The 24,536-nt window shown below is 41.0% G+C and overlaps 1 protein-coding gene and 1 long non-coding RNA gene across 2 annotated transcripts; one reads left to right on the forward strand and one right to left on the reverse strand.

Annotated features, from left to right (window-relative positions):
* Nucleotides 1-16,840: 16,840 nt before the first annotated feature.
* Nucleotides 16,841-24,230, forward strand: LOC127763815 (alpha-terpineol synthase, chloroplastic-like). Its single transcript, XM_052288611.1, has 7 exons — nt 16,841-17,188; nt 20,195-20,453; nt 21,146-21,509; nt 21,737-21,955; nt 22,988-23,120; nt 23,457-23,708; nt 23,838-24,230. Exons 1-7 carry the CDS (start codon nt 16,880-16,882, stop codon nt 24,132-24,134), a joined length of 1,833 nt encoding a protein of 610 aa, XP_052144571.1. The 5' UTR covers nt 16,841-16,879; the 3' UTR covers nt 24,135-24,230.
* LOC127763816 (uncharacterized) lies at nt 17,964-19,856 on the reverse strand. The gene is made up of 4 exons (XR_008015759.1): nt 19,120-19,856; nt 18,751-18,807; nt 18,278-18,330; nt 17,964-18,180 (listed from the first exon to the last, which is right to left on the reverse strand). It is a non-coding gene; the product is annotated as an uncharacterized LOC127763816 (long non-coding RNA).
* Nucleotides 24,231-24,536: the final 306 nt, after the last annotated feature.

The raw sequence follows: 24,536 nt of genomic DNA on the forward strand, positions 1-24,536 counted from the left end.
TTAATGTCGAAGGAAAACAGATCGGCTAAGGCCTGCAAGGGAAACTTAATGTTAGATAGATACAGTCGATCTGAAATTTAATGTTTAAAAGAAAACTTACTAGGATAGCAGGAGCAGCTGGTTGTTCTTCTTCCTCAATATAACGACTTCCTATAGCCGATGGAGTTCGGTCACTTGACGATTGCTGTACGGAAGGAGAAGGAGGAGGTGGAGGCTGCAAAATAGACAAGTGCTATATAGAATCAGCCGAGATTGACTAGTAAAAGAATTAAAGAGATATTACTGGTGGAGCCGACTTGACAATTGTTGCTGGTGGTTTTTTCTTCACAGTAGTTTTCTTCTTCGGCAACCACAAAGTCTATGAGTAATTGGCCGAAAGTCAGGTGATTACGAAAGAAGTCGAAGAGAGACGCTTACCCTAGTGAAATGGGTAGGGGCAGAAGGAGTTGGAGGTGTCTGCTTGGGTGAAGTTGATGGTGTTCTTTCTGTATCACTCACTTCGGCTGCAGCTTGGTCAACATCTTCACCAATCTCCTCTTCATCCAGAGCTTGTTTGATGGATAGGTCCAAGGCAGGCAGATCATCAGTCGGCTTGGTTTTCTTGGTCTTGGCCTTACTCTTTGGAGCTAAAGCCAAAGTGCCCACGGCCGATGATCTAGTTTTTCTTTTCTTGCCTGGATCGGCTGGTTCCCTAATTAGGCCTTCAAGGAGAGTTGAAGTCTTAGGGGCATGGTAGCCGATGACAGGGGGAGATGGTCCACCTCCATTTGGAATTAGGCCTAGAGCATATTCAATGTCCCTGCCACTGTTACTTTAGCGTGGAGGGGAAGAGTCGATTGTCTGCAGAACGAGAACAAAAGATTAGTCAAGTAATGAATCGGCTGACAATTATTCAAGTTAATAATGACAAAGTTTACCTGGGGAATGACATCAGGGAATAGATCTGTCATATACATCGAGGCCGATTGATGAAATAGGTGCAGCTTCCATTCACCCCACCATCTGTCGAAGTTTCTACTCTTGAATCCCGCCAACTCGATATTGTCAATACTGCCCAGAGGGGGCCCTGGGAGGTTAAGCAGCCGATCCATCATCAGAGTTGATGTGATTTCTCCTCGGCACTGGATCTTATCGGCAAAGAATAAGCCGATTGGGAGTTGGCCCAATCCAAGTTGTCTTGCTGAACTCATTGGGTGATAGAACTCATAAGAGACTTGGATGTTTCTTCCCTGGTGAATGCCGACAGGAAGGATGCATGGGCTGATTGCAGCTATGAGAACTTCTCTGGATTTTTGGTATTTTTCATGATTGATGTCCTCAAACCTAAAGTCTGATGGGAGATCTAGGTCCACTGAGTCCTCATAGGGAAACCAGACTCGGGCATCTTTATGAAAGCCTTCATAAAAACTGCAAAACCAATCCTTGAGCAGTTCGGCCGATAGTTTTGCTCCGACATCGGTTGGTGTGGATGCATATTCTCCATAAGATATGCACCTACGATGGGTGCGTTCTTCTCCATCATCCTCTATAATCGGCTCCAGCCTTGGGAATTCGGCTTCTGTTACTGACGGCCGATTGACAACCTTCATGACCATTAAGTTGAGCCAGGATTGTAGCAGCCACCATGGTCCACCTGCTCCCACCACTGAGCCGACGGCTATTTTGGCCAATGCATTGTTCAACATTTGGTATAGATAGCCGAGGAGGATTTTGATCAAAGGAAATTGTTTCTTTGACCCTAGGGCTTCGGCTACAAATTGCCAATTGGTTGTAGGGCCACAGCTGGATCCACAAAAGAGGAACTTTTTGAGCCACATTAGCAAGAAAACTACATGCTCTCGAGGAGTAACAGACCCTTGGCCCATGTATGCCGGCACATAGCCAGACCAACCACCTATGCTTTTGTCCTAAAGTCGAATTGATTCTTGGTGTTAATGCTCATGGGATTAGCTGATGAGGTTACATCTAAACCGGTGATCATGGTCATATCGATTAAAGTTGGAGTCATCGGCCCTTGGTTGAACAAAAAGGCATTGATGGTGTTGGACCAAAAGTAAGTGGAGGCGGCCATCAAAGGTTCATCTTTAGCAGAATTGGCTATGGTGAGGGCAAGCGCTTGGCCGATACCAATCTCATCCCAGTGAACTTTCTTGTTAGCCGAGACGCGCTTGTACCATGTGGTCCAGCTCTTCTCAGGGGTGGTTTTCTCAAGAGATGGCCAACACTTGAAAGTATTCTTCCAGTGACTCAGATTAGGGTTGACTAATCTAAAGGGGATTCTATTGGTTTCGCCGATGATAAAATCAGTGGGGTCAAGATTGCCGATTGGGCCAAGAAAATAGTGGTTTTCGTGCGACAGGCTGGGAATCGCAACTAGATTGGAAAGGTGCTGCAAATTCAAAGGAATCGGGAAGAAGAAAACATGATGAGAAAAGGAGAAATCGATTTCATGCGAGGAAAAGGGATCTAGCCGATGAGAACTTACCTCAGCGTACTCGGTCGATGGCGCGGTAGACGGGCTAGCAGAAGACGACATCACCACAGGCGGAGATCTGGCCGGAGATGAAGTTGCTTTTTTTGCGTCGGAGGAATCGCCGGAGAGAGAGAGGGCAAGGTTTGCTTCAGTGGTGAAAACGGAAGAGGACGGTGTGAGATTTCTCGAGGGTCACGGCTAGTATTTAAAGCACGGGAGTAACGGTCGGAAAACGGCAAAGTGCGAAATTTGCTAGGAAGTCGATATACAGCAAATCCAAAACATTACCAAATATTCCGAACTTGGGGGCATGTGTTAATGACCAAATTTGGTAATATCAGTATCGGAAAAGAAGATTAGATCGAAGTGGAGTCGAAGGCGGAGATCGATTCAAGAATAGAGCGAGAATCGGCTGGAGTCCGGATCGGCTACGATCAGGATCGGCTGGGTCCGAGTTAGACTGGGTAAGCCGATATAGCTGATTCCAACAATACGACTTGGTGTACGACATCGGGTTGAATTGATATGCTTCAAGATGATTGCCGCACATGAATAGAGTCCTGAGAAGGCAATTGTATCCATTAATTAGGATATTTTATGTAATTTCCTTAGAGATATGTTTAGGGCAAAAGTCTACCGTAAAGACTTATGGTATCTTAGAGTTTGTTAGAGATAAGAGTCATGTCCGACATGGATATAGTTTGTAATGTTCGGGTATAAATAGACCCTGAACCCCATGTAATCAATTAACACACACGTTCAATACAATTTCGGCGCATCGCCACCCTTTTGCTTTTGTTTTATTTCGACGAGTTCTTGCTTTCGGGTTGAGCTGCATCGGTTTCGATCTTCAACAAGAGGTAAAATTTGTTATGACGGCTTGCGTTCTCGGGATTAATGCTTTCATGCTTATGATACTCTAATCTTGTTTATGTAATTCGTCGAGTTATCATATATCTTACATAATCTCTGGCAATATCGCTATCTAACCTACGATCGGCTAACATTTGTTAGTAAAAGGCAGCTGATTAGGTTAGATTTTCACGTTGATTTAGATTATATAAAATATTTACCACTCTATGAAACTTTCAGCGGCTTGATTGTCTAGATATTGTTCTTCTTTTCATACTTAATGCTGCATCAGTTGAGTTTGATCTATTAAGTCATGCTTAGAATATCAATCTCTAGCCTGCCTTCTGGTTGCCGATTAGGGTAGTATCGGAGCTTCAGCCGATCTTATCTGATTTAACTATATTTTCTTTATATGCTTCATTAACACGTTAAATCTGCCCTTTATGTCAAGATACTATTGCATCTAAGTATATTAAGCTTCTGTTTGGTATATTCTGCTTGTTTTAATATCCTAACATAGAGTTGTAACGGAGTATTAGCCGATACATGCTAGATCTATCTGATCGGCTATGCTATGAATATATATAGTCCTTTTATTAACGTATATTTTGATCAAAGTGATTTATACTGTCTCGGCATGGCGACCGATCTATCCCAATCACTTGGTTTAAGTATATATCGATATAAGAACTATATATTGTTAATATCTACAGCCGATCGAGTATATTTAGTTCTTTATTACCTATTTACAACCGCCGATCGATTTACATATGACATCGGCTCAAAGATAAATGATATATCATTGGCATTTGGCCGATCGGCTATCGTTTATAGGTTTAACTGCGGTTTCTTTGTCTCTATTTCTTGTTGATTGCAGGATCAAATCAACTGGCATGCTAACACACCTGAAGGCGAGCTTTAGACCTGCACTGGAGTTAAGCAGATCTCACAGGCCTCGTGTTTTTCGTCAACAGCAGCTTTCCTTTCCTCTTTTGTAAACTTTGTACTTTTATTAGAATACTCTTCTAAATACATTTATGGGATTAAAATACTTTTCAAGTATATGACTACCTACTTTACATTATGTTTTTGTTATACTGAATATATGGCTAGCTTATCTGGGAGATACTTTAGTGCGGGTATAATGTTTGCTTATGCAATTACTCTATGTCATGATGATGATATTAGAGTAGTATCTGGTAGTTTAGACGTGGTGTCTAGATTACGGGATATCATTATTTGGAGTTATATATTGCGGATGAGAGGTGGGCCGCTGATGGTGACAGCTCAGTACGGGTATTCCTCCACGCCTATATATAATCCTAAGTTAATTTCCTGGGGAGGGTATTCCTCCATATTTAGTCCCGGTTGTATGGTCATGACAGGCTGTCGTAAGGAACTCGGCAGTCAGGGGTGGCTTCTCGAAGTACCAGGAGGGCATCAGAAAGAGGTATTAGCTACTATATCAGTTAACTAGGATGTATGTATACTATGTATGTTAGAAGTATAGGAATAGATTATCTTTCTTTTTTCTTTTCACCTAGCTTAGATAATATATATATTGAGAATGAGTAGTTAATGCTTGTGTGTCACTCTACCCTTGGATTATCTTAACCCCTGCTTAGAATATGATTATCACAAGCAATGTATAAATTATTAGTCCAGTTCTCTCTACATGATCTTCCCACGGGATAAAATAAATACGATACCCTTGGAATACTCTTGGGTGAAATGCTACAATGGTATATCCGTGCGCTTGCGGATGAACTCTATAACCATAATATACCAGAAGTATTTCTGCGCCATTGCTGAGAATTATATTTCGAGTAATGTCGTTAAGAAATAAACGCTATGCCATTACGAGAAAAACGATTCGCTGTTTCTTTCCCGTTCCCCTTCTCGCGAGACCGAAGCGTGGCGATTTGCGAACGATGCGGCTAGGGTTTGCACCGCCGCCAGCGCGGGCCACCCATGCTCCCGCCGCCGGCCCGACACCGCATCGCCCGGCGCCGGCCTGCTCCGATGACACTGTTGGTGGCCTTCGCGATCGGCATTGCCCGAACCCTACGGGGAAATCGCCGGAGAGAAACCGTTCATCAAGAGACGCACTGTCCGCACGGGGTGGCTGTCGTTGAACACGTTGTACGAGACATTGATCTCGCTTATCGCCGGGAGGTCGACGACGGCCAACGCCCCATCCAGCGCGTTGACGCTGACGTCGAGCACCTGCAGCCAGAGGAGCCCCGCCGGGAGCGCGCCACGGAGCGCGTTGCTCGACAGGTTCAGCACCTGCAGTGCGGCAAGGCCGGTGAGCGACTCGGCGACCACTCCCAGGAGCGTCGTGTTGGGAAGGACCAAGCCGACGACCTCCCCCGCCGCGTTGCATGCCACGCCACGCCACGCTCAGCAGTCGCCACCGTCCGACGATAACGCGTTGCCGACCGCCGCCGGCAACCCGTCGACGCCGCCGTTTGACCGGCCGAGAAGCCACACAGCGCGGCGAGGTCGCCGGAGCTGCACCGCGACGGCAGCATCGGCGGGGTCTGCACGGCGCCATTTTTGAACACCACTAGGAGCAACCGCACCAGTACAGCAACGGGTACAGCTCCTCCTCTGCCTCCCTAATGCCATATGCACGTATCTTTATGTTACTATCTCTGTTGGGTTGATATATAGCATCATTGTATGATTTATGTGGTCCATATCACTTTGATAGATGAAAAACTAATATATTTTGATGAAAAACCTTGATGGATGAAAAACTTATAAATTTATTCTTTACAAATTAGCCTTTTAAATACAAAATATTGAACAGATTAGGTTTGTGTACAAGTAATTTGTATATAAACAGTCCCACAGGCCTTTAGAGGAATTACAGGTATTTCTTCTACGACCTATAGTTTCACAGCTACTCTAACCAAACGGGTTTCTGCTTTTCCCACAGCTGCTTTTCCACAGCCCGCAGCTCACAGTAGCTTTTCCAAAAACCACAGCTCAACTAAACATATCCTAAAAGCAGCTTTTGAGTAAAAGCACTTATTGCTTTTGGGCTCTTTGGTTGGCTTTTGACTTTTGCAAAAGCAAAAGAAGTTTGAGAAGTCCAACCAAATACACCCGGTACCTTTTTGGTCGGTTTCTAGATCTTGCATGCATGAAGTTTAAAAAAAAAAGGGTTCTTGAATGGTATATATATGTACTTCTTTCTTTTTCTTATTAAGTGTGGTGGTGTGATATGTATATATATGTTATAATGTACTCCCGGTATACTGATCTCCTCCATGAAATGATACATATACCGCTCTCATGTATTAAAGGGCAAAAAAAAAAGACGCTTAAATTTCACGGAAATTTACTCATTCGTGCACAGGGCAGTACAGCCTTGGGTATCGCCGACAAACGCTGATTGGACAGCTGAAATCAGTAGCCAAAGACAAATGCTGATCGCTAGACAAATCAGTAGTACTCGCTCCGTTTTTAAATATTTGACACCGCTGACTATTTTAAATAGGTTTGACCGTTCGTCTTATTAAAAAAATTTAAGTAATTATTAATTCTTTTCCTATCATTTGATTCATTGTTAAATATATTTTTATGTATATAGTTTTATATATTTCATAAAAGTTTTTGAATAAGACGAATGGTCAAACATGTGCTAAAAAGTCAACGGCGTCGAATATTTAGATATGGAGGGAGTACTACAGAAAGGCTAGCTAGCTATATATACTGACAGAACGTCCTTGCTCTTTTCTTCAATAAAAGTTAGATTAAATTTTGAAAACTCATGGCACGTTTTTCAAATGGCTAAACAGTGCATTTCGTGAGAAAACTTTCTACATGAAAGTTGTTCTAAAATATCATATTAATCTATTTTTTAAGTTTGAAATAATTAAAACTCAATTAATCACACGTTATTACAACCTTATTTTACGTGAAACACTTAATCTTCATCTTTATCTTCAGGAAATTCAAAAACTTAATTGTAGTTTGCTGCTAAAACTAGCTAGTTGAAACAATGGTTTAGTACTATTTCCTTTCTCTGTAGCTCATTATTGGTGGTTATAGTCATGCACTCATGTCAGTAGGGGATGAAATCGCACTACTACACAACCGATTTTTGCATGCGGCTAATATGATTTTTGTGTATCGGTGGGCGGCCCGCACGCACCCAGGGGTCTGGGAAAATAGTATTTTCGTGTGCGGGTACCTCACCCGCACGCGAAAATCGGATTTTTGCGTGCGAGCGCTTAAGCTACCTGCGCGAGAAAATAAAAAATCAAAAAAAAAAGAAAAATAAAACCCTAACCCTAATCCGCCGCCACCGCCGCTGCCCTAGCTAAGGCCCGCCGTCGTCACCCCCGCGGTCGCCAGCTACGGATCAGCCGCCCGCTCGCATCGCCGGCGTCGGATCCGTAGTCGCCGGCCAAAGACGCCCCTCCCCTCCGTTGGATCTACAAGGGGAGGGGAGCGGATCGGAGGGAGAGGGAGGGGAGGGGAATCAACTCACCCGATACCGGCCGATTGCCGCAGATGCCGCCGCACCTCCAGATCCGCCTCCGTCTCACCGCCTCCCGCGGCTGAGGGGCACGGGCCGCCTCTGTCTGACCGCCTCTAGGCACCGAGGGCGCAGGCTGCCTCCCTCCCGCCGCCGCACACTACCTCTCGCCGCTATGCCGGATCCGCCGGGCTCCCACCTCCCCTTCGCCGGATCTGCAAGGGGAGGGAGGGGAGGGGCCGCGCACCGCTGGATCCGCCGCCCCCATGCCTCCCCTTCGCGTGCCTCCGTGGTCGCCCGCCGCCACCACTGTCACCACCCTTCTTCCTGTTCGCTGCCGAGGGAGAGGGAGGGAGGGGCCGAGTGATGCCGCTGTATCGCCCGCCGCCGCTTGCTGTCACCGCCGGCCGGACGAGAGAGGAAAGGAGAGAAGAGGAGTGGGAGGAGAGGAGTGGAGTGGGAGAGATGGAAAGAGTGAGGTGGGAGGGAGGCAGTGGGCGGAGGGGTGCGAAGGATATCGAGCTCAATGTATTTTTGTTTGCGGGTCAGTTACCAGGCATGCACGCAAAAATACGTTTATTTTCGCGTGCGGGACTATTAAGTGTCCCGCACACGAAAATTGATTTTCCTGTGTGGTCCCCCCATTTTCCTATGCGGTTCCACTTACAAACCGCATGGAAACAAAGGGGGGGCGTCCATGAAAATCAATCCTGTAGTAGTGTCGGATCGAGCAGATACGGACGGATAATACACATACCATTTTTGTTTTCATTTTTTTTCCGGATGTGAAACCAAATACGAATAGGTCGGATACGGAAACAAATACTCCCTCCGTGCCAAAAATATAACAATTTTTATCACTCAAAATTTGTCCCAAAATATAACAACTTCACCACCAACATTCTCTTCCCAACCAATCACAACCCTTCACCATTCAATCTTACTGCCTACCTCCACTTCTTAACCAACGACAACCTCTCGCTATTTAATTTTACCTACTTTCTTAATAACCATATCCAACTCTAAAACTTCTTATATTCAGGGACGGAGGGAGTACAAATTATCTTGAATACGAATAAGAATTGAATATAATCGAACATGAATACGGAAATATTTTTTTCTTGGAACATGAAAATCACCTCAACTTCTAGTAGAAACAAATATCATCATATATTATTAGCTCATCTTATATAAAATATAGTATAATTTGTAAAAATATTTAAAAGTTTACATAATATTAATAGTATGGATTAGTGTTAAGAGATGCGTTATTATTAAAATCTAAAAAGGCATGTTAAAGGTCATAGAGTTATAAAGAAATTGGGTATGTCTCGTGACTTCGGCGGATATTCGAATAGCACTGTTTACCATATATCCGTATCCATCGGGAACACCGATACCATATTCGTATCCGGGAAATATCCATATCTGTTTCTGCATCCAAACTATCCGAGAATTATCCGCTCCGAAAGGTATCTGTATTCGTTTTTCTCTAGAGTAGACGGAAACTATCCGCTCGTTTTCATCCCTACATGCCAGTGAGAGAACAGAGGTCTTTAATTAGAAAGCCAAAAAAAGATGCATTCACCCAACCGCTGTCCCTAGCTATAACAGAAATTTTTAGCGTAATTAATTGGCAACGTGTTTGGCGTGATATGTCATGTTATGAAGGGTGTGATGGATGAGGCTACATATGAGAGGATTGCCAATCCCATCAGAAAGAAAGCAGCATGTCCTGACCCGGTTGTTTGATGCAAAAATCGGATGGTGGTTGTGCATGGATGTCACTGGATGATCTGGCAGGCAAAAAAGTACTCGAGGTTAATTGGGCAGCGTGTAAATGGAAATTTTACACAAAGTATATATATGAATTGGTCATGCCTATTGAGTGAAAGTCGTGACTATTGAGTGACTTTTGTGTGGAAAATCAATTTACAAACTAGGTGTCTGTATGCACTCATCTCGATCCATGTTATCGAAATAGTTAGGAAAAATTATAAACAAATATAATAAGAATAAACGTACGTTATAGTGTTATATGAAAGTGTAAAGACATGATGAAATTTTTTTATAGAAAAGTACTGTAGGAACGATTCATACCGTGGTAAAATATAGAGTTAATTAATTGTACTTTGGTCCACACTTTATTACCAAAGTCTCACTCTGGACCACCCTTTAGCTTTATTTTTATTTTGGACTAGCTAAGATTAAGCTGTATCTAGTCATCCAATATTCTCTAATCTTGTAAAGAATAGCTTACATGTAAGTTGGGAAGATTGTCGGTTACGGGTACTAATGTGGTTCAAGTCATTGTTGTGCCCAAGAAAAGCTTTTTGGATGATCAAAAGTGAAACAAAGGGAAACCAGGGCCGGTCCTGACATTTCAGGGTCCCAATGCGAAACTAAACATAGGGGCCCTTAACATACTATATAATAATAATCAATACAGACGTATACTTTATATATATACGAGTTATTTTCATAAAAAAATTAAACTGTAATTAGAAATAATATTTAGATAGAAAACATCATACATATTACCTTAAAACTTTCTTCTGCCATTTCTAGATGCGAAACCATTGATAATAGTATTAATATCAATTTCATCCAACAATTTCTTCTCCACGACATGGCCTGATAATTGAAAAAAAGGCTTAACCTATAAATTTCACTACAAAATTACAAATCTAAATTTAAAATCTTACCAATTAATTGATCACAAGCGTCTAGATGCACACGACAACTAAGTCGAAAACACATACTAGTGCGGCTTCCTCGGTTCGTCCAACTATCAGAGCAACTGAATTAACTTAACACAGGAATATACATAATATACGACAAAAGCCAACCGATGAGATTACATGTGGAGTCATACTGTTGCAAATTTTCATCTTTTGAAGCGAATTAGCAATGGTGTTGGCGTGTTGCACTCACGGACTCACCTGAACGGTGGCAAGCAGAAGCAAGAAGAAAGCAGCGGCTGCAGCCTGCACCTTGTGTGGTCGTGCGGAACAGCGGTTGGCACCGGAATTGCATGGATGCAGGCTGCCCTAGATTGTCGATTGATCACACGCGTGTGAGGAGAGATTAGAGGAGACATGGGTGGCGGCATAATCTCGCTGACTAGCTAGCGACGCAGTGGTTTCTGTTTTGTGATCTGTTCGGTGCCACGCTGGGCGCAGGCCTGCAGGGCAGGGGGCGGGGTGGGGCCCCTCTGAGTTGGGGGCCTAGAGCGGCCGCACCACTCGCCCCCCCTCAGGGCTGGCCCTGAGGGAAACTAAACTAGTTCAAAATAAAAGGATGGGGTAAAAGATGGTCTAAAGTGAAACTTAGGTAATAAAACACGACCCTAAACGCAATCTACTCAATATATTAATAAAACTTTGTAATGTACATTTTATGTTTTATAAGTTATCAATCCATTATTGCATTAGTACTTTGAAAGAATGTTTTACTTTATGGATAACCATGGCAAATTAATGATGTTATGTGGTTTTTCCTGAGTTCCCCAACATAAAACACAATTGTAGTCTGGTCTTTTAAATTTTTTCCTTCGTATACATACCATGTTTCTTGTGTTCAATTAATATGAAGCCAGAAAATAATCTTATGTGTTGGTTGGGCATAACTTTTCTAGAGCCAATTATAAGAGATGTGGAAGTTATTCTGTCCCATGAGGATTTTATATACTTTGATGGATGAATATTGACCTGAATTCTCTTCTTCCTCTTCTGTCAGACTCCAATCTAGTACTACACAAACAAGATGCTATTATTAACGGTTCGAAATAAATTCGGTCCTTTGAACCTTAGAGACAATTTGTCACTGATTCAAGTGGCTTAACACTAACAGTTCACTAATCTGCACTTTTAGAAAAACATAAATTTGGTGGTGATGCTAACCAGAGCGCTGAGCGCAATTCATGATCAGTTCGCCTCGTGACTAGGGATGAAAACGGAGCGGATACGGACGGTTAAAGCTCATAACATATCCGTTTTCATTTTTTTTGCCGGATACCGTAATGAATACGGATAGCTCGAATACGGAAACAAATACGGATTATCTTGAATACAAATAAGAATCGAATATGATCGGACACGAATACGGAAACATTTTTTTCTCGAAACACGAAAACCAACTCAACTTCTAATAGAAACAAGTATCAACATATATAATCAGCTCATTTTATATAAAATATAGGATAATTTATAAATATTTTTAAAAATTTAAGTAATATTAATAGTGTGGACTAGTGTTAAGAGATGTATTACTATTAAAATTTAAAATGGTATATTGAAGGTCATAGAGTTATAAAGAAATAGGGTATGTCTTATGGCTTCTGCGGATATCCAAATAACACTGTTCACCAGATATCCGAATTATTATCCGTATCCGATGGAAACCCCGATACCATATTCGTATTCGTATCTGGGAGAAAATATCCGTATTTGTATCCGTATCCGAACTATCCGAGAGGTATCCATATTCGTTTTTCTCCAGAGCGGACAGAAACTATCCACTCCGTTATCATCCCTACTCATGACCGTGCGTCCGGTTCCCTCTCCCGTTTTCTTTGTTTTCCTCCCACAAGCCTACCCCAAGCCTACAAATCTCCCGTCCCCTTCCTGTCTTTTTTACACACCCACACCCCTTTTCTTCCCGTGTATATAAAAAATTAATTACTATCTTTTTTTTAGAAATAAAATTACTTACTATCTGTGCCCCGATTTACTACCCCTTCTGTTCGCCTTATCTTCCCGTGTTGAAAAAACATATATTCTTACTATCTCTTCCGTGCATCGATAAATAATTTACTCTTACTATCAGATATCGAATTTATCTCTTTCCACATTGATAATGAAAACGATGATCGAATTTATCTCTTCCCACATCGCATTTATCTCTTCCTACGCATCACCAAGCACATGGCGTGGACAATAGCGGTGGCATGGTGCGGCTGGATGCAACAGGAGGCCGGTGAAGGCGCGATGTGGCCAACAACAGTAGGAGGCCAGGGAGGGCGCTGTGCTACCGGCGGTGTGGCAGGATGTTGGCAAAGGGCGCAGCATGGCTGGTGATTGCGGTCAGTCGGCCGATCAGGATGTCGACGGTGAGCACTGGCCATCCGCACCAGTAGGAGAGGACGACGGTGGGCAGCAAAGTCATGACAACATGGGAGCCGTCCAGTGGCTATATCTGAATGTAGATATCCCCACTGGCAGCCATCACCCCTAGGGGCGTTACTGCCCGGCAACACCACCTCCCGTGCCATCTTTGCTGCCTCACGGGAGTTCGTGGTGTGCATTGAAGAAGCTGCCCCATTCTCCCGGTGGTAGCATGCTGCTCCACTAACCAACAAAACTGCTGTCGATTGGTTTCAATCATCTCTAAGTTGCCGCTCCTCCTGAAGCTGGCACCATAGCCCATCCAATGCCGTCCTACCACCGCTCGCTGCTCTAGCAACCGAAGCCAACGCAAACCTCCAACATCGCCGTACCCCTATTACTCAGAGCCGATGCCGAAGCCCCACCTCTGTCATCCTAGCAGCTGCGCTTTGACGGGTAACGAAGGTGATGGCAAGACAACTGGGAGAGGCTATTGTCCATATATTAACCAGCTGCCTAACTAAGCCAACGTTGTCGGCTAGCCTCTACCACCACCAATCTCATGTGTAAGTTACTATGGATCTGGATCTTGAGATGGATGATAGAGAGGAAAAAAAAGGAGGGAAGGAAGATAAGCGGATGGACGGAGGAAGATGGTGACGCTGTCGTCAGATGTGGTAGCTAGGTATGTCGGTGCAGTGGTTGTTTGGCTGAAGCAAACGTGCCTCCTGGGTCATCCCTTAGGAGTAGGGTTGAAAATAGTTCGGAAAGTTTCCGATTTCCATACCACTTTTTGAAAATGGAAAGTATCGGTTAGATTTTTTTCCCGAATTTCTGGTTGAGGTGACGACTACAACTGGTCCTTCAACCAGCGACGTAGCGGTCCTCGCACCTCAACTTCCAATGGTCAAGGAACAACTACAACTGGTCTTCGATCAGCAGCGTACGATTCTCCCACTACCTCTGCGATTTGTTGAGTACAAGTACACACTCGGTTTTCACCTTGTTTGGTAGTCACCTCATCAACCCATGTGCATCGAATTCTGTAAGTGTTTGTATGTGCAATATTTGTCCATTGATCCCCTTTTCTTATATCACCCTGTCTTGAAGTCGATCCTATCATTCCTTTATACTATTCTGAATGCATATTAACTAAGTCATGTAATTAGGAACTGACTTTCCCAACTTTACGCCTGAGGGCTAGGATTTCGTCAGCTTCAGCTTGGTTTGTTATAAGATTTAAGCTGCCTTTGTGAAATAAGGACTTTTCCATAAAGACAGCTAGGGGTTAGGAATGGTACCATACTCCAATTGCTGAGAGCAGCTTTAGCGAGAATACTCTTTTATTGTCACATGCAAATTCAATTTATTTTTAATTTTCAAATTCATATTATATCGTGTTACCCTTCAGCATTTGCTCGGGGGGTTATTTGTATCTAACAATCTGTTGTGAGTTTTGATTCCAGGAAAGTCAGACTTCAGGGCTTTGTCGCAAACTCTACAACTACTTGATTACTCAAGAACGGTTGGTGGAGTTCGATAAGGATTACGGAATAAAGCAATGGTGTACCCGCCGAGACAAAATTTCTTGACTTCAACCCAAATTCTTGACTATGACAAGATAAGGAATTAAGCCATATACTCCACACCTTCTCGGTCGTCCGAGATTGGTCAAGCGAGCATGACAACTGTTATTCCAAGGTCTTCGGTCGAGAACATCAACTTGTTCATTTGCATTGAAGTCGGTGGGCTACTGTCAGGGTTATGGATACCACATAGTAATCGACTAAGCTCGGTAGGGTCCACCATATACCAAGTCTTATACGGAATCATACCTCGTATATAGTAGGAGTTCCGGATAAGGAAGGACGAGTAGAGTTCTATATGGAAACGACAAGGACTACTCGGATCGTATCCGTACTTGTCTCCCTAGTTCTACTTGGACAATGGGACATCTATGGGTATAAATACAAGACCCCCTAGAAGGAGAGGGGGACACACAGGAAGACCCAGAAGTCATAATAGACACCAACACACGCCGCCAAACATCGACATTAGAGATTAGCCTAGACAGACTCAATCTAGTGCCTGCAGAGGCCGACAAGAGGGATCTAGCTAGAGGTGAAAACGGGGTGGGTATTTCCCGCCCGCCCGCCCGGCCACATTATTTCAGGACAAATTCGGGTCGAAAATTCGGGTACCCGGGATTTTTCACGAATATCGGGTCTGAATACGGGTCTTTTTTGGCGGATATGAGATCGGTTTCGGGAACATGGTATCCGACGGATACGGGTTATCCGGTAAACAATCCGGGTGTTACTCAGATAATTATACGGATGTTACCCATGTTATGTTTTTGTGAGGCACTTTTTGGTACTATGTATTGGTTCTACTATGATGTATTGTACCCTATTTATTTCCTAAGGTCCTAATGGCCTAATATAATTGTATTATGGATATATAGAATTGTTAAATGGTTATTGCCTATGTGGTATATAAGATTGTTGCTTCGGCTTGATATCTGAATAAATATTTGTAACCGATAGTGTACGCATCCATTTTGGTATGTATTCGTTCCGTGTTTTTGCCCAACATTATCTGAGTTTGTATCCATATTCGGCACTATCCGTGTCCGACCCGATTCTGATTATAAAATATGGGTTAGGATAAGGGAAGGGTGAGATCCAACCGAACCCGACCCATTTTCACCCCTAGATCTAGCGCCATCTCTGATCTCGAAGAGTTAATATTCGAGTAGGAAGACTACCCTGTCGTCGACTATGTGTTAGTGTTCGTGCCGCCATGTTGACGACAGCTAGTTATGTTATCCCAAATATTGTACTTGTGTGATTCAGCTGAATAAAGAGTAACACCTGCTTCGGCCAACAGGAGTAGGGTCATTACCTTCATGTGAAGGGGTTCAAACCTATATAAAAATCCTTGTCTCCATCTCTTTTACCTCAATCTTACATATACCTGATACAAACGATCCCTATACCATACAAATATCATAGTCGTGATCTCAAACGTCGATAGAAACAAATTTAGAATTTTTCTCGGACATGGAAATGAATACAGTAAGGACACTATCTGTCAACTCAACCGTTCGGAAACTTTCCAGAGAATTTCTTGGCAACGAATTCAGAATGTTTTTTCCGAAGAATGTTTACTCTCAAAAGATGGAAAATTGGAGTTGCCAAAGTGATTTGTGAATTGTGATGTTATCGCTATTCCTTATGATATGAAGTGGTATCGTTAGTTGCTTAAATTTGAATTTTTTATCTATTGTTTTAGAAAAAAAAATTGGAAGCTCAGTTTGTGGGGTTTTTATATTCCAATTTGTATTCCTTCTGTTTCCGTATTCGATAATATCAGATTCTATTTTCATATATTTGATTTTCGATTCCAAATCCAAAAATGGGGTAGCGGTGGTTTCGTTTCCGAGCCGTTTTCCAAACTGTTTTCATCCGTAGCGACACTGGAGTCGAGCGTCGCTGTCCTCGGACCTGCTGCTGCTGACACAGTCTTTTCTTTTTTGTTTTTCTTTTTTTTTTGCGGGGAACATCTGAAATAGTTCGATCCTGTTGATTTGCAAGGACATTTCATTTTTATAAGAAACACGTGAGGCATACGTTAAAAAAAAAGGTTTTAGTATGAACAACAGCAGGGGCCGGGGTCTCCTTCCTAGATCTGGTTATGAACACATGCATGGAACATCTCAAAACTATTTTTTATTATCTGTACGTAGTTAAAGTGTTTCTCGCAATTTTTACCCATCAATAAGCACGCGTAGCACGATGCATGCATACGTGTTGTCCAGTATACGTCTCGCATCCCCCCTTGATCGAGCCTATTTAAACCATCCCAGCTTGCCGCGACCAATACAACAAATTAGTACAGGTTTTGGAGAGAGTTTAATATATAGTAGTATTGCAGAGCGCTAGCTAGCTGCATGCGATGGCCTCCTTCTCCGTGCATGCGCAGCCGTGGAGCAGCAGCTGCCAGCCCGCCGCTGCGGCGTCGTCGCAGAGACAATGCTCGACTACTCCCCCATGGAGGAGGCCGTGGCGGCAGCCACGGACACGGAGCCCCGGCACTTTGCGATGCCGGCAAGCGCAGCAGCAGCTGCTGCTTTCTACAGGCGTAATACAGCAGGACGCTGTTGATGATCGGTTAAACAAAAACCCTTGCAACTTCCACCCGTCTATATGGGGTGATTTCTTCCTTTACCATTCCAGCACTACTGCAGCTTCCTACCAACAACAGGTTGATCGACCAGACCTCTTTCTCTCAGTTACAATAATATAAGATTTTGTACGATGGTCTACGAATAGCATAATTAGTCTAGCTATGCCATTAATTTTTGTCTAATATAACGAGTCATTTCTATTTATAACAATAGAAATAGAACTTACGAAATGTTAAAAATTATATTAATGAAAAAGCATCCAAAAACTATGTCGTATAGAACCTTAAAATAAAGATATTTTTTATTGTACTTGAGAAATTATCTTAAGGTTTCTAAATTTTACACTAAAAATTTTTGATATTTCGAGGCACCAGGACCCATAGGTATCAAGTTTTGTACTACCGCTTAAATATGGTACCTCCCGTTATTTTCTCAAGAATGATAAAACTATTGTTATAGAAAATGTAAAAATATTATCTGATCAAACCTTTAGTCGTAGGATTGAACGAGATGTTTCACTACAAGAGGAACCCCCCTTCAGCAACGTATACATGCGTGGCTAAAAGTCCAAATAAGTATTGCAATCTCCTATAGCAACACATTAACTATGTGTTGCCTATGCTGGCGTTGCTAGGGTCTATGCGTTGCAGGTCTGTAGCAATAGATATATAAGCGTTGGTAACACACAACTATCCGTTGCAAGTTAGCAACAGGATGCAAACAATACTAATAGATAATTATATGCATTGCAACTTACAAATTGCCACTGATCATTCACATATACCAATTTCCAATTAATAATTTACCATAATTTGATGTACAATTGATTCCATTTGAAAGAAATAACCCATATATTGTAAGCAGAAATATCAATATAATATTTCACAAAGATCTCACAAAGATACAAGTACAACTTGTCAATACACAACAACATAATACTAATTACAAAAGTCTAGCTTACAGTTTTACACTATACAAATATTGTCATTTTTATCTAACTTTGCTTCAGTTCTTCCTGTCGTATTGGCAAATGTCCAAATACACGAAATCGCCTTTGATTTTTTTTGGCCTGAAAGATCAGCATTTACTTGTAAGTAGCAAAGAGAAAAGGAGAAAAAAAAAGATGACACTGATACTAGGAAACAAAATGGAAGCTAGTAGATTACCTTTTAGTTTGTAGCATCTTCAGGATTAAGGATTGTGTATCATATGTCTTTTGCTGAAGAAAAATAGAACATTGAAAATCTCAGCACTTTTCTACTTTATTTAATTTGAAAACTAAGAGAAGCAGGAATATTAGTTCTCTACTAGATTACAAATTAATAACTGCATCGCTTCATTAACTAGTTCTTGGGATAAGGTTCAGTTACAAGGACAGTACGAAAATTCACATGGGTTCTTTCTTTCTGGTACTGAAGATAATTAATTATATCAAAGTGTGTCACTAGGTTCTTATATGGTTTCTATGATTCTACATTTTCTTTTGTAGAAGACAAAGTTGTAGCTGATCTAATCTTATTAAATTGCCATTAAATTGATGAGCTCAAATTTATCACCTAAGCAGTGTAGTGATATGACATCGCCACCAGTCTATGACACCAAATTAATGAGAACGAGTTTAAGACAGCTAACTGTTTACAGGTTGCAAGCTTGCCAGAGGCATCTTCATCTTCATAATTGATTATGTTGTTGTCCCCTACAAAAAGGGTTGGTAGATCGAAACAATTAGCAGTATATCCTAATTGATTCAGCAGATTAACAGCTACCATATCAGAAATCAAAATCAGGCTCTTCGTTTCAGTCAGAACATGCCTTGTTCATGTAAGTAACATAGGAAAAATTATTATGGAGCTTAGAAAAGAGCACATAACAATTAGCCTCAATCAGTAACCAGGATCCTACTGAGTCAGTCTAATAACTACCGTGCCAGATAAATAACTAAAAGAGGTCATTAATACTAGGAAGCAAAGTGCTCAATAAAATGATCATAATTGAGAAAGAAGATTACCTTTTTGTCTGGAGCAAATATCTTCAGGATTATGTATTGTATGTCTTTTTCTGAAGAAAGAAACATTGACAATCTTAGTAATTATGGCTTGATTATACCCATACAAATAACAAAGGGGGTTACAGGATGTTGTAGATTCTTCCGTGGAAGAAAAATTAGCGACTCAACTACTTGACTGACTGAAGCAAGGATTTGGAATCCTGTACAACATCAACACAAATCATGAACGAGAACTGTCGATCGCAACAGAGCAACTCAAAGAAACAAGGAATTCAGGAGCACACAGGCACCAAGCAAACCTTGATCTGTGCCCCATGCACATCGGCATGCTAGGTAGAGCTCCCATAGTTCCAGCTAGCCAGGCGCTTCGCTTACCACGCGATCTCATCTGCATGGCGTCGCCGGCCTGTCAATGTGTCTCCGCTCGCCCGTCGATGCGCCTTGTCAGCCGTTCCTCGCTCCCCGCGATGAGGCCTAGCCTCCTATAGTGCTCCAGCCCATCACGATGAGACGGCGTGGTTCCATCAGCGAGATGAGAGGGATTGGGGGATGGGGAATTTGGCAATCAGGATCTGCATCACGATGTTAGGGTTGAGTACTGTTGTGCACGGTGGCTGGTGGGGTGGGGAGATATCAGATATGATGTGGTTTCTATGTTGGTGGATTGACTCAGGCTGAGTCAGATGCTGGCCCATCTGGACCCAGCAACGCCTGTGGGATCCGTTTCAAGCTATTTGTTGGTGAAGGGGGGTTCGTGTTGTAGTGTTTTATGTTGCTTCTGAAGGTGCTAAGGCTATGTTCGGCATTTGTTGTTGGAAACTAATCCCTTGTGCACATAAAATGGAGCGACTCATTAGCACATAATTAATGAAGTATTAATTTTTTTTTGAAAAATAGATTAATATGATTTTTGAAAGTAAATTCTGTATAGAAAATTTTTGAAAAAAACCACACAGTTTAATAATTTGGCAAGCACGTACATGAAAAACACGAGAGAGATGAGTTGAGAAATACAACTAGAGAACTGAGCCAAAGGTATATCTGGTCAGAAATGACTTGCTATTATTTTTAGCAGGAATGGATCGTACAACTTGAGAGACTGAAGGAAGAAGTGGGAAATATGATAACAAGTTCAGTTACTTCTAGCCTGCTGGAGAGGCTGCATCTCATTGATGCATTGGAACGCCTTTGTGTGAACCACCTTTTTGAAGAGGAGATCAATATTTTGCTAATGCAAATTAGCAGCTCAAATAACGTCAACGATTGTGACGATGTTCATACAGTAGCTATGTGGTTTTATCTACTTCGTAAACATGGATACAAGGTTTCACAAGGTAAAACAAAATAAAACAAAAAAAATGAATAACTCCTCTTTCATTGTTTTGACATTGATTCATGGATAACAAGTGGTCTGAAAACTAGCATAAAGCTAGGATCCCTGGCCGTCATTCGAGTTACCATGATATTCTCATTAAGATAAGGTTTTGTGTTTCTTAATTGTAATAACGGAGTCCATCGATCCACAGGTATATGTTTTCCTAACATAACTTTTCATATATCCTAATTAATATTTATTAGATAAAATTACATCATAAAGATTAATTAAATAGCGATTTATTAGATTTTTGGCACCTCACGATTTGTGAATTTCCAGTCACATAAAATTGCACATTGCTAAGACTAAAACTGCAGTGCTATACAATGTGTAATTTGAGTTAATTTAACTGTTATTGCTATATAAGTTTGAAATATTTTGCATGTAATTTTGTAATTTTTTCATGTACTTTGCAATTTTTGTATGATAGAATAATTTATTGTTCTACCATTGAATTTACAGTGCATTAGCACTGTAATCTGTTTATATTCATCTCATTGACAATTTTACATCTGGAGAATCAAGAACACTATATATAGCAATTATTTTTCTTCAGGTTTTTATATCACGAAAGGGTCCGTTTGTATTCAAGTCATTCTATAATTTCTCAAAAGGATATAGACTTAACAATTTTGATTGCACGCATTGCAGATGTGTTTGTGAAATTCAAAGATGAAGAGGGAAATTTCATAGCAAAAAATCCAATGGACCTACTTGCCCTTTACAATGCTGCGCATTACAGGGTCCATGGAGAGAAAATACTTGATGATGCTATATTATTCACGAAACGATGCTTGCATTCAATGTTGCCCTCTCTAGAAGGATCATTAGCACGTGAGGTAAAATGTGCACTTGAGATACCCCTACCCAGAAGGGTTGGAATTTATGAGGCAAACTATTACATATCTACCTATGAGAAAGAGGGCAAAGTGCATGATATGATAGTACAACTTGCAAAGTTGAACTTTAATCTTATGCAACTCCAATACCAAGAAGAGTTGGACATCATTACAAGGTGAAGTAACAAATGCTATTTCAAAATTAGTTAATATAGCAAAAAGTTCAAGTAATAATAATTAAAGGACTTGTCCTGATTTATCCAATGGCAGAGGTTGACAAATCCAACTTAATTGACCTTGTAAAATTGAAAGAGAACATAACTGTAAATGAATTCTCTCGATTGTTGTTTAAAAATAGCCCTATGTACATGTAAAATAAATCATTTTGATATTATATATATAGGTGGTGGAAGGATCTACAAATTCAATCAAAACTCCCATTTGCTAGAGACAGAATTGTGGAGTGCTACTTGTGGATGTTAGGAGTATACTATGAACCAAATTGTTCACGAGGTCGAATAATATTGACCAAGGTTATTTCTATTGCAACAATCTTTGACGATACGTTCGATTCTTATGGAACAATAGAGGAGTGTGAATTGTTTACCAAGTGTCTAGAAAGGTATGTAGCCCTATCCCGATGCACAACTTTTATTCGTAGCTGAAAGAAATCAACTTTTCTATTTATGATGAAGTAAAAAAATGTTTCAATTTTTTTAGCTCTACCCATATATACCTTTTAGTTGCAATTTTGTTGTTATATATAGTTTTACTTTACTTTTTTTATCTAAGTAATTTGGTTTTTTATATAATTTTTTATGAATTGTAGGTTTTATTTCATGTAATTTGGTAGTTTTCTTGTACATTAGATAATTTATTGTTCAACCTTTTAAATTTGATAAAGAAGGGAGTGGTTGGTGATCAATTCTAGTCAAAAAGAGGGAGTGATGAAAAATTGGTTCAACCTTTTTTTGACCAATTTATTTCATCGAGGGAGTGATCAATTTTTTTTACTTATTGACTGCAAGTTTTCTCAAAAGAAATATCCAACAACATGACCATATATATAATTAAGGGTTGGAACTGCAAAATTTTCAAACCAGTTTTGAACCTCTGTTTCATCCCTGGTTTTGTTTGTATTAAATCAATTCTTGCAAATATTTTTCATAGATTGTTTTTTGCGTTTTAACACAATAAATATTTATACTCCCATGATCTTATGACCACACAAGCCAAAAGGCATCGTTTTGCCGTTTGCTATGGCTACTAGTTTCTTGATTTTAATTTGGTGTCAGCATTTTTTTTGTAAGAAAATCCATTATCTGTACTTCTCTTGTAATAATATATTTTATCAGCTCAATTTAATGAAACAAAGTTCCACCTTATACTTACTTTCAATGCGTTGTCATGGTTAACTAGAAATGCTAGCTGACATACAAGAAATGGGCTTCTATTGTCCATGGATAGGTCGGGAAAATTGAACAAAAGTGTCAACTGAATAAGAAACAAATTAATAGGCCTCATTTTGTGGGGAAATCCTGATTTAACCACATAAATAGGCTGGTGTTTTAGTTTGACTCCGAACATATATATGTGAACGAACAAGGATTGATACCTAAAAAAGAAGGGCATTATAGAGAATTTTGATGTGCAGTTGGGAGCTGGTGGCTGATGAACTACCGGACTGCATGAAACATGTCCTGGAAAAGGTTTTTCAGAGCTACCAGATAATCGAGCAAGAGCTGTCAGAAGATGAGAAATACCGCATGCCCTACCTCAGAAGCTTTGTAAGTCACTTTTGGCTGCACATATTTGGCATTTATCTCCATCTAATTTATATGACTAATATTCATTCCATCTGCTACTACATTTGTATTTCGATCTGTGTACAAATCTCTCATACACGTAGTCCTGTCTGACATTTCTCTATCTAAATCTAGAGAAATTGTATGGTTCTTAAGAAAGTACCTTTACATACTAACATTTTATACTAAAAAGTTTAATACCTCAAGATAACTATTATTTGAAGGTATCAAGTTATAAACTAGAAAATACGGTATTTCCCGGTACCTTCCTAACAATGTTAAATTTACCCATATCTTTATATGCTCTTGTCCTTGCAGACAGAAGATCTGGTTCGAAATTACAACAGGGAGGTGAAAATGCGCGAGGAAAGTTATGTCCCAAAATCTGTAGAAGAGCACCTACAGATTTCATCAAGGACTGGGGCCTGTCATCTTCTTGCTTGCGCTTCACTCGTTGGAATGGATGTTACGGCGACCAAGGAATCTTTTGATTGGGTTTCAACTATGCCTAAGATGGTGCTGGCACTCTGCACAATTCTCAGACTAGTTGATGATCTCAAAACATATGAGGTAATTAACATATACTTATCATCTCCCTCCCTTGGATATTCAATCAAGAATGATATTTTCAGTGATGTGGTAATCTCTTCAGCAAATTAAAGCATGAGCTAAATAGTTTGATCGTTTGTTTGCCTCCAGAGAGAGCAGCTGACGCCTCATGTCGCTTCGTCAATCGACAGCTACATGAAGCAGCACGATGTCTCGATCGAAATGGCACGTTTCATGATCGAAGAGCTGAAAGAGGAACAGTGGAAAGATTTCAACGATGAGTGGCTGGACCCTGACAGTGCTCAGCCGAGGAAGCTGCTGGTGGCGATATTCAACCTGACGAGGACGATGGAGTTCATCTACAACCAAGCCGACAACTTTACGTACTGTCACAACCTCAAGGATACCATTAGCTCGCTGCTTGTGGAAGCGTTTCCTGTTAACTAGTTCGTCGAGCGGTCAAAGAAATAAATCGCGCGTGTTTCTGGAACAAGTCAAGACGAGTTCAGACTGTATCTCTGTTTCCTACCATACTTTCGTGAATTGTCGAGTGCTTTGTGAGTTTGTCGTGTTTGTTCAATAATTCCATTGTTCACTAGCGTTCCTTCTTATTTTCAACATTCTCATGCATTATCCATTGTTGACTCTCTCTGTGCTCTGTGCACGTACTACATTTCAATTTACCCCTTAACTGTTACTCTGTCTAAAACCACCCCCTAACTTTAAATCCGACATTTTACGCCCTAAACTATTAATACAATCTAATTTACACCCCTAAAGTAGTTTTCACTGAATTATAGTGGTTTTTGTCTAAGTGGAATGCCCAGTTAGAAAAAAAAATACTATACT

The sequence above is a fragment of the Oryza glaberrima genome, chromosome 2 (assembly GCF_000147395.1).
Source record: "Oryza glaberrima chromosome 2, OglaRS2, whole genome shotgun sequence".
In the NCBI taxonomy this organism is placed as follows: Eukaryota; Viridiplantae; Streptophyta; class Magnoliopsida; order Poales; family Poaceae; genus Oryza; species Oryza glaberrima.